The sequence below is a fragment of the Salvelinus alpinus genome, chromosome 26, assembly GCF_045679555.1.
Source record: "Salvelinus alpinus chromosome 26, SLU_Salpinus.1, whole genome shotgun sequence".
NCBI lineage: Eukaryota > Metazoa > Chordata > Actinopteri > Salmoniformes > Salmonidae > Salvelinus > Salvelinus alpinus.
In genome coordinates this window covers 11,084,916-11,098,055 of record NC_092111.1, presented here as the reverse complement: position 1 = coordinate 11,098,055, position 13,140 = coordinate 11,084,916, and the positions used below count along the sequence as shown (strand labels likewise).

At 41.9% G+C, this 13,140-nt stretch overlaps 2 protein-coding genes across 5 annotated transcripts in view; both read right to left on the bottom strand.

The window, feature by feature from the left end:
• Positions 1–3,057, bottom strand: part of LOC139554691 (venom phosphodiesterase 1) — a 35,027-nt gene extending 31,970 nt beyond the window's left edge. Inside the window, exon 1 of the mRNA XM_071367727.1 lies at positions 1,284–3,057. Within this exon, the coding sequence (XP_071223828.1) occupies positions 1,284–1,325 (42 nt within the window). The 5' untranslated portion in view covers positions 1,326–3,057. The remainder of the gene's footprint in view (positions 1–1,283) is intronic.
• A 3,940-nt stretch (positions 3,058–6,997) lies between these two features.
• LOC139554689 (autotaxin-like) overlaps positions 6,998–13,140 on the bottom strand; it is a 30,937-nt gene continuing 24,794 nt past the window's right edge. For all 4 annotated transcript variants that reach the window (XM_071367721.1, XM_071367722.1, XM_071367720.1 and 1 more), the window contains exons 24-25: positions 12,768–12,921; positions 6,998–8,240 (exon numbers count right to left, since the gene is read on the bottom strand). In XM_071367721.1, coding sequence (XP_071223822.1) covers positions 8,070–8,240; positions 12,768–12,921 — 325 coding nt within the window. In that variant the 3' untranslated portion in view covers positions 6,998–8,069. The remainder of the gene's footprint in view (positions 8,241–12,767; positions 12,922–13,140) is intronic.

Below are 13,140 nucleotides of genomic sequence, written 5' to 3'. Positions count from 1 at the left end.
AGTATTGGGTACTCATCACTACATACATGAGAGAAGATTCAACACTTTGTTAAATATGTTCAGTCAATGAATGGTGGGTGTGAAGACCAAAACAATCAACGCTGTGAGAGGATACCTCCTCCAATGTTTCACCAACCAAAGGTATTACGGTTACCGTTTCACACCAGAGCGTTCACCATACTTAGACTATCACAGAGAAGTGATGTGTGTTGAATCGGGTAATCTGTTAAGGGGTAATGATGATTGAATAATGTCCTGGATGTAAATGACCAGGGTATCAGGGTTTCAAAGGTCTGTCAAGACACGTCAGAAAAACCAACCTCTTCTGTTCCTGGGACAGAGCAACAATGCATCACACCCAAACGTTAGAAAATGACTATAGTGTAACTGTGCAACCATTGAAAATGAGGTTGCAAGATTACATAGAGGTTAATCTTATAAACATTTGTAAGTGCATTTATAAATGGTTAATAACAGGAGGTAAATATTGGCTTACTATTTGGCAAACACTGACCAGTTATTACACTATTTTGGCCAATGTAATATAACTGTTTATTAATGGTTTATAAGGCATTTACAAATGATTAAATAACCGTTCTAACCCATTTATTACCCCTTTACAAATGGAACCTTATTGTAAAGTGTTACGAAACAAAATGTAGGGTTGCTGAGTCACTGTGGAGAAAATATGGTAAAAAATGTGCAAAGGACACAAATACACTGGGCATGTGGAGTGGGCCATACACAATAAGCACACATCTGTGATGGTAAAGCTACCAGTCCCACTGAAAAACCTTTCCAAACAATGACCCTTCATATGCCTTACGAGTATCCTTTTGATTGTCATGAGCATTTTTTTGTAGTGCATTTCATGAGTAGTATAAGTATTATTCTAAGAGTAGTTTATTTGTATGCATTATAAAGTACAATTACACCCTTTCCCATAAATCCAATCAATCTTATGCATTTCCTATCTCGATAACATTTAAACTACTTAAAACCTGCTGGTATGTTTTATAACTTACATTAAGCATTTATGAGCCTTTGTAAGGTTTTATAATAACGATTATAATATCTTATGTCTATGTATCAACATTTCAACTGGCTGGTATTTACATAGGATTGCGATGAAATGATGATGAGACAAAAGTCTCACAATACATTATGACTGCATCATGATAAATATTACCTGCAGGCTTTAAGTTTAGTATTACCCATATCTCATTATACACCATTTCCATTAGTGAAACATTCAAAAGAAGCTGGATGTTGGATGCACTTACGACAATAGTCTTCTTTCCCTGCAACTCCTTGCTTATCCCCATACTTGAGAGCTGTCCAATTCTAAACACAGTCAACACGAGGTGCTACTTCACCACAACAATGAACTCTGGAACTGAGTGTGGGAAAGTAACTTATTGCCAGAAGAGGGAACCTCATGTTTCTGCAACTGTAAAATGCAGGAGACCAATTGAAAGCTTTGGGAACCTGTCCAGAACTCACCTGATATTAAGCTTCACAGGAAAAGCTAATGATTTACAGGGAAGACATTTTGCAACTCTGATTTTACAATGTTCAGATCTGATTGCAGAGGGCTAAAAGGTTAGAGAGGCGAGCCAGCAACCGGAGGGTTGTGAGTTCAAATCCGGGGTCCGACAAGAAAATCTGTTGGGAAGTGAGCTAGCAGCCAGAGGGTTGCTGGTATCAAATCCTAGATGCCATTGCCTGCTGTTGTGCCCTTGAGCAAAACACTTAACCCCCCACAATAGCTCCCCGCACCTCTCCAAAAGCCTGTGTATAAATGTGTCTTTCAGAGTGGTTGGGTTGAAAGTGAAAGTCATATTTCGGTTGGACCCAGTGTGCAATTGACCAATAAAGTGATCTTAATCTTAAAATCAATATTTTCTGAGAGTAGGAGACTTTATTAATTTATAGGGGAAGTATTGCCCTGGTCGTATTAGGAATTGGTGACCAATTGTTGATGGTGCAATTGTTGAAATAAATAAATATAGATCATTTAAATCAGCAATCAGCAGTTGAAACAATAATAAAGCATTTCCCCCGCCCCTGTTTCAGTAAAAAGCTGAGGGATGGGGCTGGAGAAATGTACTGTAACCACTCTCAAATTCATATACAGAGCTATGGATACAAAAATGACAGTGTTATGTACAGTGGGGCAAAAAAGTATTTAGTCAGTCACCAATTGTGCAAGTTCTCCCACTTAAAAAGATGAGAGAGGCCAGTAATGTTCATCATAGGTACACTTCAACTATGACAGACAAAATGAGAAAGAAAAATCCAGAAAATCACATTGTAGGACTTTTAATGAATTTATTTGCAAATGATGGTGGAAAATAAGTATTTGGTCAATAACAAAAGTTTATCTCAATACTTTGTTATATACCCTTTGTTGGCAATGACAGAGGTCAAACGTTTTCTGTAAGTCTTCACAAGGTTTTCACACACTGTTTGTCACGTCTGCTCCCGCTCTTTCCCTCCCCCTGGCGCTTGAGGGTGCCAGAATGCCTTGCATCACTCACTCCTGCCATCCATCACGTACACCTGCCTTTCCTTGTCACGCGCATCAGCGTTATTGGACTCACCTGGACTCTCTTATCACCTGTTCATTTCCTCCCCTATATGTGTCAGTTCCCCAGCTCTGTTCTGCATTGATTGTTTTTCTGTTTGCTAAGCTGTTTATGTCTCGTTCCATGTCCGTTATTTATTAAATGTTACTCCCCGTACCTGCTTCGTCTCTCCAGCGTCATCCTTGTGATAGATCGTGACACTGTTGCTGGTATTTTGGCCCATTCCTCCATGCAGATCTCCTCTAGAGCAGTGATGTTTTGGGGCTGTTGCTGGGCAACACGGACTTTCAACTCCCTCCAAAGATTTTCTATGGGGTTGAGATATGGAGACTGGCTAGGCCACTCCAGGACCTTGAAATGCTTCTTACGAAGCCACTCCTTTGTTGCCCGGGCGGTGTGTTTGGGATCATTGTCATGCTGAAAGACCCAGCCACGTTTCATCTTCAATGCCCTTGCTGATGGAAGGAGGTTTTCACTCAAAATCTCACGATACATGGGCCCCATTCATTCTTTCCTTTACACGGATCAGTCGTCCTGGTCCCTTTGCAGAAAAACAGCCCCAAAGCATGATGTTTCCACCCCCATGCTTCACAGTAGGTATGGTGTTCTTTGGATGCAACTCAGCATTCTTTGTCCTCCAAACACGACGAGTTGAGTTTTTACCAAAAATTTCTATTTTGGTTTCATCTGACCATATGACATTCTCCCAATCTTCTTCTGGATCATCCAAATGCTCTCTAGCAAACTTCAGACGGGCCTGGACATGTGCTGGCTTAAGCAGGGGGACACGTCTGGCACTGCAGGATTTGAGTCCCTGGCGGCGTAGTGTGTTACTGATGGTAGGCTTTGTTACTTTGGACCCAGCTCTCTGCAGGTCATTCACTAGGTCCCCCCGTGTGGTTCTGGGATTTTTGCTCACCGTTCTTGTGATCTTTTTGACCCCACGGGGTGAGATCTTGCGTGGAGCCCCAGATCGAGGGAGATTATCAGTGGTCTTGTATGTCTTCCATTTCCTAATAATTGCTCCCACAGTTGATTTCTTCAAACCAAGCTGCTTACCTATTGCAGATTCAGTCTTCCCAGCCTGGTGCAGGTCTACAATTTTGTTTCTGGTGTCCTTTGACAGCTCTTTGGTCTTGGCCATAGTGGAGTTTGGAGTGTGACTGTTTGAGGTTGTGCACAGGTGTCTTTTATACTGATAACAAGTTCAAACAGGTGCCATTAATACAGGTAACGAGTGGAGGACAGAGGAGCCTCTTAAAGAAGAAGTTACAGGTCTGTGAGAGCCAGAAATCTTGCTTGTTTGTAGGTGACCAAATACTTATTTTCCACCATAATTTGCAAATAAATTCATTAAAAATCATACAATGTGATTTTTTCCCCTCAGTTTGTCTGTCATAGTTGAAGTGTACCTATGATGAAAATTACAGGCCTCTCTCATCTTTTTAAGTGGGAGAACTTGCACAATTGTTGGCTGACTAAATACTTTTTTGCCCCACTGTATGTTGCTCTGGAGGAACTGCCCCTCCCTACCTTCAGGCCATGCTCAAACCCAACACCCCAACCCGAGCACCGTTCTGCCACATCAGGTCTCTTGGCCCTCCCTCACCTACAGGAGTATAGCTCCCGCTCAGCCAAGTCCAAGCTCTTCTCTGTCCTGGCACCCCAGTGGTGGAACCAGCTTCCCCCTGAAGCTAGGACAGCAGAGTCCTTGCCCATCTGTCACGCCCTGACCATGGAGAGCTGCTTATTCTCTATGTTGTTTGGGGCGTGACAGTGACTTGGGTGGGTTATCTAGGTGAATAATGATCTATGTTGGCCTGGTATGGTTACCAATCAGAGGCAGCTGTTTATTGTTGTCTCTGATTGGGGTTCATATTTAGGCAGCCATTTCCCCATTGTGCTTTGTGGGATCTTGACTATGTTTTTGTGTAGCTGCCTGTGAGCAGCCCAGAACGTCATGCTTAGTTTTTTCTTCTGTTTTGTTTGGTGAGTTTATTCTTTATTAAACATGTGGAATTCTACGCACGCTGCGCATTGGTCCAATCATTATAACGATCATGACACCATCTTCTGAATGCATCTGAAACCCTACCTCTTTAAAGAGTATCTTAAATAATCCCCCTCCTCACCTAGACCCCCCCCAAAAAACAAAATCCTGAACCAACACTTGCATTTGACTCCCCCCCCCCCCCCCCTCCCTTTCCTAGCACTGACTTTGCTGATAACTACTTTATTGAGGAAAAGTGTACTACTATGCCTGTGATATGTGCTTGTCCCACCTAGCTATTTTAAGATGAATGCACTAACTGTATGTTGCTCTGGATAAGAATGTCTGCTAAATTACAAAAAAATAAAAAAATTAATGTAAAAGTCAATAAATCGTTCATAACCACTGACTTTGGAACTTTAAGAAAACCTTTGAGTCTCTGTATGTAAGATCAGTGTAAAGACTGAATCAACGTTTTTTTCCTTCAAAGCATAATCTAAACAGTAGCCTAATCCAGCAATGATTCCACTGAAGGAGGGAATTAAGCTTTGTAAATTATCTGGAAAAACACTTTGCAGAGCCACTGTCATCTAAATCTGAAATAACAACCACCCAGATTCTAGTGCGTAGCTTCCACAATTATTCCTCATGGATAAACAGACAAGTACAGTGGGGAGAACAAGTATTTGATACACTGCCGATTTTGCAGGTTTTCCTACTTACAAAGCATGTAGAGGTCTGTCATTTTTATCATAGGTACACTTCAACTGTGAGAGACGGAATCTAAAACAAAAATCCAGAAAATCACATTGTATGATTTTTAAATAATTAATTTGCATTTTATTGCATGACATAAGTATTTGATCACCTACCAACCAGTAAGAATTCCGGCTCTCACAGACCTGTTAGTTTTTCTTTAAGAAGCCCTCCTGTTCTCCACTCATTACCTGTATTAACTGCACCTGTTTGAACTCGTTACCTGTATAAAAGACACCTGTCCACACACTCAATCAAACAGACTCCAACCTCTCCACAATGGCCAAGACCAGAGAGCTGTGTAAGGACATCAGGGATAAATTGTAGACCTGTACAAGGCTGGGATGGGCTACAGGACAATAGCCAAGCAGCTTGGTGAGAAGGCAACAACTGTTGGCACAATTATTAGAAAATGGAAGAAGTTCAAGATGACGGTCAATCACCCTCGGTCTGGGGCTCCATGCAAGATCTCACCTCGTGGGGCATCAATGATCATGAGGAATGTGAGGGATCAGCCCAGAACTACACGGTAGGACCTGGTCAATGACCTGAAGAGAGCTGGGACCACAGTCTCAAAGAAAACCATTAGTAACACACTACGCCGTCATGGATTAAAATCCTGCAGCGCACGCAAGGTCCCCCTGCTCAAGCCAGCGCATGTCCAGGCCCGTCTGAAGTTTGCCAATGACCATCTGGATGATCCAGAGGAGGAATGGGAGAAGGTCATGTGGTCTGATGAGACAAAAATAGAGCTTTTTGCTCTAAACTCCACTCGCCGTGTTTGGAGGAATAGAAGGATGTGTACAACCCCAAGAACACCATCCCAACCGTGAAGCATGGAGGTGGAAACATCATTCTTTGGGGATGCTTTTCTGCAAAGGGGACAGGACGACTGCACCGTATTGAAGGGAGGATGGATGGGGCCATGTATCTCGAGATCTTGACCAACAACCTCCTTCCCTCAGTAAGAGCATTGAAGATGGGTCGTGGCTGGGTCTTCCAGCATGACAACGACCCGAAACACACAGCCAGGGCAACTAAGGAGTGGCTCCGTAAGAAGCATCTCAAGGTCCTGGAGTGGCCTAGCCAGTCTCCAGACCTGAACCCAATAGAAAATCTTTGGAGGGAGCCGAAAGTCCGTATTGCCCAGCGACAGCCCCGAAACCTGAAGGATCTGGAGAAGGTCTGTATGGAGGAGTGGGCCAAAATCCCTGCTGCAGTGTGTGCAAACCTGGTCAAGAACTACAGGAAACGTATGATCTCTGTAATTGCAAACTAAGGTTTCTGTACCAAATATTCAGTTCTGCTTTTCTGATGTATCAAATACTTATGTCATGCAATAAAATGCAAATTAATTAATTAAAAATCATACAATGTGATTTTCTGGATTTTTGTTTTAGATTCCTTCTCTCACAGTTGAAGTGTACCTATGATAAAAATTACAGACCTCTACATGCTTTGTAAGTAGGAAAACCTGCAAAATTGTCAGTGTATCAAATACTTGTTCTCCCCACTGTATAGCATAAGAAAACACACCTTTTAAACTTAGCGTTTTGGTTACTTAGCTTACTCTTATACTACAGCCAAGGTTAAATGATTAAATGATTGACAAGATGGTGCTCTCAAATTTCTCTATACATAAACATACATTCTAATTGAATGGTCACCTGCAATATAAGAATTTATTCTGATCAGAACCTTGCCACATGTTAATAATACACAATTTAGAAGGGAAAAACATATCCAGATACCATCAACATACATATCAACCATTTGAGGCCGTCAATGGAGCTTGTATTAAGTGACATGAAAATGATTGTTAATTGTGATGAATCTCTATGACTGGCTGAGTTAAGTGTGCTGCAAGCAGGGCCGTCATCAGTAATAGATGTAGTACGGTACGCTCAATGCCAAACAGCCAATCATTGCACTTGACTCCACTGTCATAAGGCCTACGTAACACTGTCATAAACATCATATACCGGTTGTTAAAGTTGTTATAACACAGTTCTAAGATCTTATAACAACTGACTTAGCACTTATAACACCCATAACACCAATGCACTAGCCTGTTAGCTAACCTGAACAACGCTTTGTGTCACCAATAAAGTACTACAGCAAGTTGTCGTTGATGCCTCGACTGTTTATAACATTTGCTCTGTCATCCTTATGTAAACCTTATGTAGGTGTAGGAGGTGGCAATAAAGTCTTCACACGAATTACACAGATACTTCAGGCTATAGTACATCATCACTGTGCGGCATTAAGAGATGTGACATCATCTTCCTGCAACCAAAAGGGCCCATTACCTAATCCAACCCATTACTCCACTTCCCCAAACAAACACTCCATTCACGACACAACACTTTCTCTCAAACCACACACAACAAAAGTCTAATTCCACTTCTACACAAGAGCTCTCTGAATTAGTGTGACTATAAGTGGTAGCATTATTATCTTCTACCTAATAAATATGACAAATTGTATACAAATATACACCTAAAGATCAGAGATGTACTGGGGAGAGAGAGAGACCCCACTGGGCACACGCTGGTTGAATCAACATTGTTTCCACATCATTTCAATGAAATTACGTTGCACCAATGTGGAGTAGACGTTGAATTGGCGTCTGTGCCCAGTAGGACAGAGAGGGGAAGTGAAACACAGTAACAAGATTGAGAAGAGAGTGAAAACAATACAGAGATACAGTAAGAGTGAGTCTGTGTGTGTCTGTTTTAGGTGTCACTCTCAAAGGTGTGCAGGAAGGTCTTGAGGGAGAGGGTCTGGGTGTAGTTCAGGGTGGTGGAGCGGTACATGTCCAGCCCTGTGAGGATCTCCACATCTCTGACCCGCGCTGTGTGCAACTTCAGCAGCTCCTCCACCCACTGCGACTCGTCGTCTGAGCTCTGCAGGACCACCACAAGTCAAGATGAAATTGTTATGTACGTACAGTACCAGTCAACTTTGGACACACCTACAGTACTCATTCAAGGGTTTCTATTTATTTGGACTATTTTCTACATTGTAGAATAGTGAAGACATCAAAACTATGAAATAAGATATGGAATCGTGTAGTAACCAAAAAAGTGTTAAACAAATCAAAATATATTTTATATTTGAGATTCTTCAAAGTAGCCACCCTTTGTCTTGATGACAGCTTTGCACACTCTCGCTTCATCTGGAATGCTTTTCCAACAGTCTTGAAGGAGTTCCCACATATGCTGAGCACTTGTTGGCTGCTTTTCCTTCTCTCTGCGGTCCAACTCATCCCAAACTATCTCAATTGGGTTGAGGTCGAGTGATTGTGTAAGCCAGGTCCTCTGATGCAGGACTCCATCACTCTCCTTATTGGTCAAATAGCCCTTACACAGCATGAAGGTGTGTTGGGTCCTTGTCCTGTTGAAAAACAAATGATAGTCCCACTAAGCGCAAAACAGATGGAATGGTGTATCGCTGCAGAATGCTGTGGTATCCATGCTGGTTAAGTGTGCCTTGAATTCTAAATAAATCACTGACAGTGTCACCAGCAAAACACTCCCACAACATTACACCTCCTCCTCCATGCTTCACGGTGGGAACCACACATGCGGAGATCATCCGTTCACCTATTCTGCGTCTCCCAGAGACACGGCGGTTGGAACCAAAAATCTCACATTTGGACAGATTTCCACCGGTCTAATGTCCATTGCTCATGTTTCATGGCCCAAACAAGTATCTTCTTCTTATTGGTATCCTTTAGTAGTGGTTTCTTGCAGCAATTTGACCATGGCCTGATTCACATAGTCTCCTCTGAACAGTTGATGTTGAGATGTGTCTGTTACTTGAACTCTGTGAAGCATTTATTTGGGCTGCAATTTCTGAGGGTGGTAACTCTAATGAACATATCCTCTGCAGCGGAGGTAACTCTGGGTCTTCCATTCCTGTGGCGGTCCTCATGAGAGCCAGTTTCATCATAGCACTTGATGGTTTTTGCAACTGCACTTGAAGAAACTTCCAAAGTTCTTGACATTTTCCAGATTGACTGACCTTCATGTCTTAAAGTAATGATGGACTGTCGTTTCTCTTTGCTTTTTTGAGCTGTTCTTGCCATAGTATGCCATAGTTTTACCAAATAGGGCTATCTTCTGTATACCACCCCTACCTTGTCACAACACAAATGATTGGCTCGAACGCATTAAGGAAAGGAAAGAAATTCCACAAATTAACTTTTAACAAGGCACACCTTTTAATTTAAATGCATTCCAGCTGACTACCTCATGAAGCTGGTTGAGAGAATGCCAAGGGTGTGCAAAGCTGTCAAGGTAAAGGGTGGCTACTTTGAAAAATCTCAAATAGAAAAAAATATTTTTGATTTGTTTAACCCTTTTTTGGTTAGTACACGATTCCATATGTCTTATTTCATAGTTTTGATGTCTTCACTATTATTCTACAAAGTAGAAAATAGTAAAAATAAAGAAAACCCCTGGAATGAGTAGGAGCAACTTTTGACTGGTACTGTATGTTACATATAAATCACATGTAATTCTGAAATTATTATGATCATCACCTGGCTCATTAAATCTCTTTGTATTATTTATAGAAAGCATTTCAAAAGACTACACTACATGGTAATCAATTTCGAAAGAGCGGAAATTACAATGATGTTACCAAAACAAGCATAGCTGCATTCATAGAAAATTCACTATATGACCGTCACAAGACAAGGTCATAGTTCAACACAGATAGACAAGAGGTCACGGTCATAAACTGATACCATGGGATAAATGGTGATAGTCATGTAGCCTCAGATGACCAATTACAGTACGTTTAGTAAAGGTCACAAACAGATAAGTGATCATGCTCATAAACAGTAGCACTAATGAAAGACCAAGGCACATAACCCAAATTGTTCTTGTAAGTTGCTCTGGATAAGAGTGTCTGCTAAATAACTATACTATGCAACCAAAAAACTGTCGCCGGCAGGGAATTCATAAAATAGTGCTTTTGGAAAGTATTCAGACCCCTTGACTTTTTCCAATTTTTTTTACGTTACAGCCTTATTCTAAAATTGATTTTAAATAATTTCCCTCGTCAATCTACACACATTACCCCATAATGACAAGGCGAAAACAGGTTTTTAGAAATGTTTGAAAATGTATTAAAAAAAAACTGAAATATCACATTTACATAAGTATTCAGACCCTTTACTGAGTACTTTGTTGAAGGACCTTTAGCAGAGATTACAGCCTTGAGTCTTCTCGAGTATAACGCTACAAGCTTGGCACACCTGTATTTGGGGAGTTTCTCCCATTCTTCTCTGCAGATCCTCTCAAGCTCTGTCAGGTTGGATGGGGAACGTTGCTGCACAGCTATTTTCAGGTCTCTCCAGAGATGTTCAATCGGGTTCAAGTCCGAGCACTGGTTGGGCCACTAAAGGACATTCAGTGACATTACCCAAAGCCACTCCTGCGTTGTCTTGGCTGTGAGCTTAGGGCCGTTGTCCTGTTGGAAAGTGAACCTTCACCCCAGTCTGAGGTCCTGAGCACTCTGGAGCAGGTTTTCATCAAGGATCTCTCTGTACTTTGCTCCGTTCATCTTTTACTCGATCCCAAGTAGTCTCTCAATCCCTGCCGCTGAAAAACATCCCAACAGCATGATGCTGCCACCACCATGCTTCACCGTAGGGATGGTGCCAGGTTTCCGCAAGACGTGACGCTTGGCATTCAGGCCAAAGAGTTCAATCTTGCTTTCATCAGACCAGAGAATCTTGTTTCCCATGGTCTGAGAGTCTTTAGGTGCCTTTTGGCAAACTCCAGGTGGGCTGTCATGGGCCTTTTACTGAGGAGTGGCTTCCATCTGGCCATTCTACCATGAAGGCCTAATTGGTTGAGTGCTGCAGAGATGATTGTCCTTCTGGAAGGTTCTCCCATCTCCACAGAGGAACTCTAGAGCTCAGTCAGAGTGACAATCGGGTTCTTGGTCACCTCCCTGACCAATGCCCTTCTCCCCTGATTGCTCAGCCAGCTCTAGGAAGAGTCTTGGTGGTTCCAAACTTCTTCCATTTAAGAATGATTGAGGCCACTATGTTCTTGGGGACCTTCAATGCAGCAGAAATGTTTTGGTACCCTTCCCCAAATATGTGCCTCGACACAATCCTGTCTCGGAGCTCTACGGACAATTCCTTCAACCTCATGGCTCGGTTTTTGCTCTGACATGCACTGTCAACTGTGTGACCTTATATAGACAGGTGTGTGCCTTTCCAAATGATGTCCAATCAATTTACCACAGGTGGACTCCAATCAGAAACATCTCAAGGATGAATGCACCTGAGCTCAATTTCGAGTCTCATAGCAAAGGGTCTGAATACTTATGTAAATAAGGTATTTCTGTTTATTACATTTCTAAAAACCTGTTTTCGCTTTGTCATTATGGGGTATCGTGTGTACATTGCTGAGGACATTTAAAAAAAATCTATTTTAGAATAAGGCTGTAACATAACATGAGGAAAAATTCAAGCGGTCTTAATACTACTCGAAGGCACTGTATTGTGAAATTTGAACTGACACAGAAGGCTGCAATAAATGCCACCTTCTGCTGACAATGCAAAGCTTAATACATCCTAATCAAACTTCAAAGAAATTGAGTTCCAAACTTAATGTGTAATCTGCACATTGTTTAAGTCATTAACGTGAAGGTCAGAGTTGTGTGGATATCTCGGCCCTGAATCAGACCCTTTATGAGTTTGTGTGGCAAACGGTTAGTGAGAAGAGTGACAGGTAGCCTACAGAGATAGTCATCTGTATTCATTCTAAATGTCACTCCAATAATTCAGTAGGGCAAGGGATGTCCCATGAATGGAAGTCTGAACATAAGAAACTGTAGTAAAGGTTGTTAGATGCAGAGTTGACTCAAGGACTGTGCACTGGAAACAACAAAGTACTTCCCCTACACCCTTTAAGTGTTCCCTTGAAATGATTCTAGGATGTCATGCTAGTACTTTCCCTAAGATTCTTAAGAACTCATCAGCATGAAAGTATCATGTGGTGCCAAGAGTTTGTCAAGGGAATAACGTCAGTTGAGTTAGTTCACATAAATACCAACCGTTGCCATGTAATTTCTAAGTAAATAACTTTTTAATTATGTGGTATTGTTCTGTGAAGTAAATACGCACTCTGAGGTTGGATTCTATTTCTATAGAATCCTGAGGTTAAAGCAACTGTGGTTGAATATAGAGAGTCACAGCCATGGGGAAGAATGGGGAAGAGCCAGTTCCAAGTTACACATAACCACTCATACAGGGTCAGATACTATTTCATCTATCTAATGGTTACAGTAAGGGCTAGCAGTAGGATAACCTGATCCTTGATCTGCGGTGAATGACAATTTATTATGTAGGCTTCTTCAAGCAGAGAGCTAGTCATAGACATAGTGCCCCCATGTGGTGAGAGAATTACCTTGCAGCTCTCATCATTATCTGAGCGGTGGGGTAAGAGGAAGGAGAAGACATTGAGGGGGCCGTCACACGCCTCGGCCGTCTTGTTGACATCCTGACAGTTGGTGATCACTACGTAGTAGTGGGTGGGGACCGGAGCCGAGACTCCGGCGTACCTGGGGGTGACAGTCATTAGTGGTCACTTCAATGAATATACAGACACACACACACACACGATGGTGCTGAAGGGAATAGCAGATGTTTTACAGGCTCCTGACTATTTTGTGTATTTTTTTGGCACTGATCTTAACTTTGTTTGTACATAATGTTTCTGCCATTGTTTCCTATGACCGAAAAATAACTTCTGGACATCAGAACAGCTATCAGCTATCACA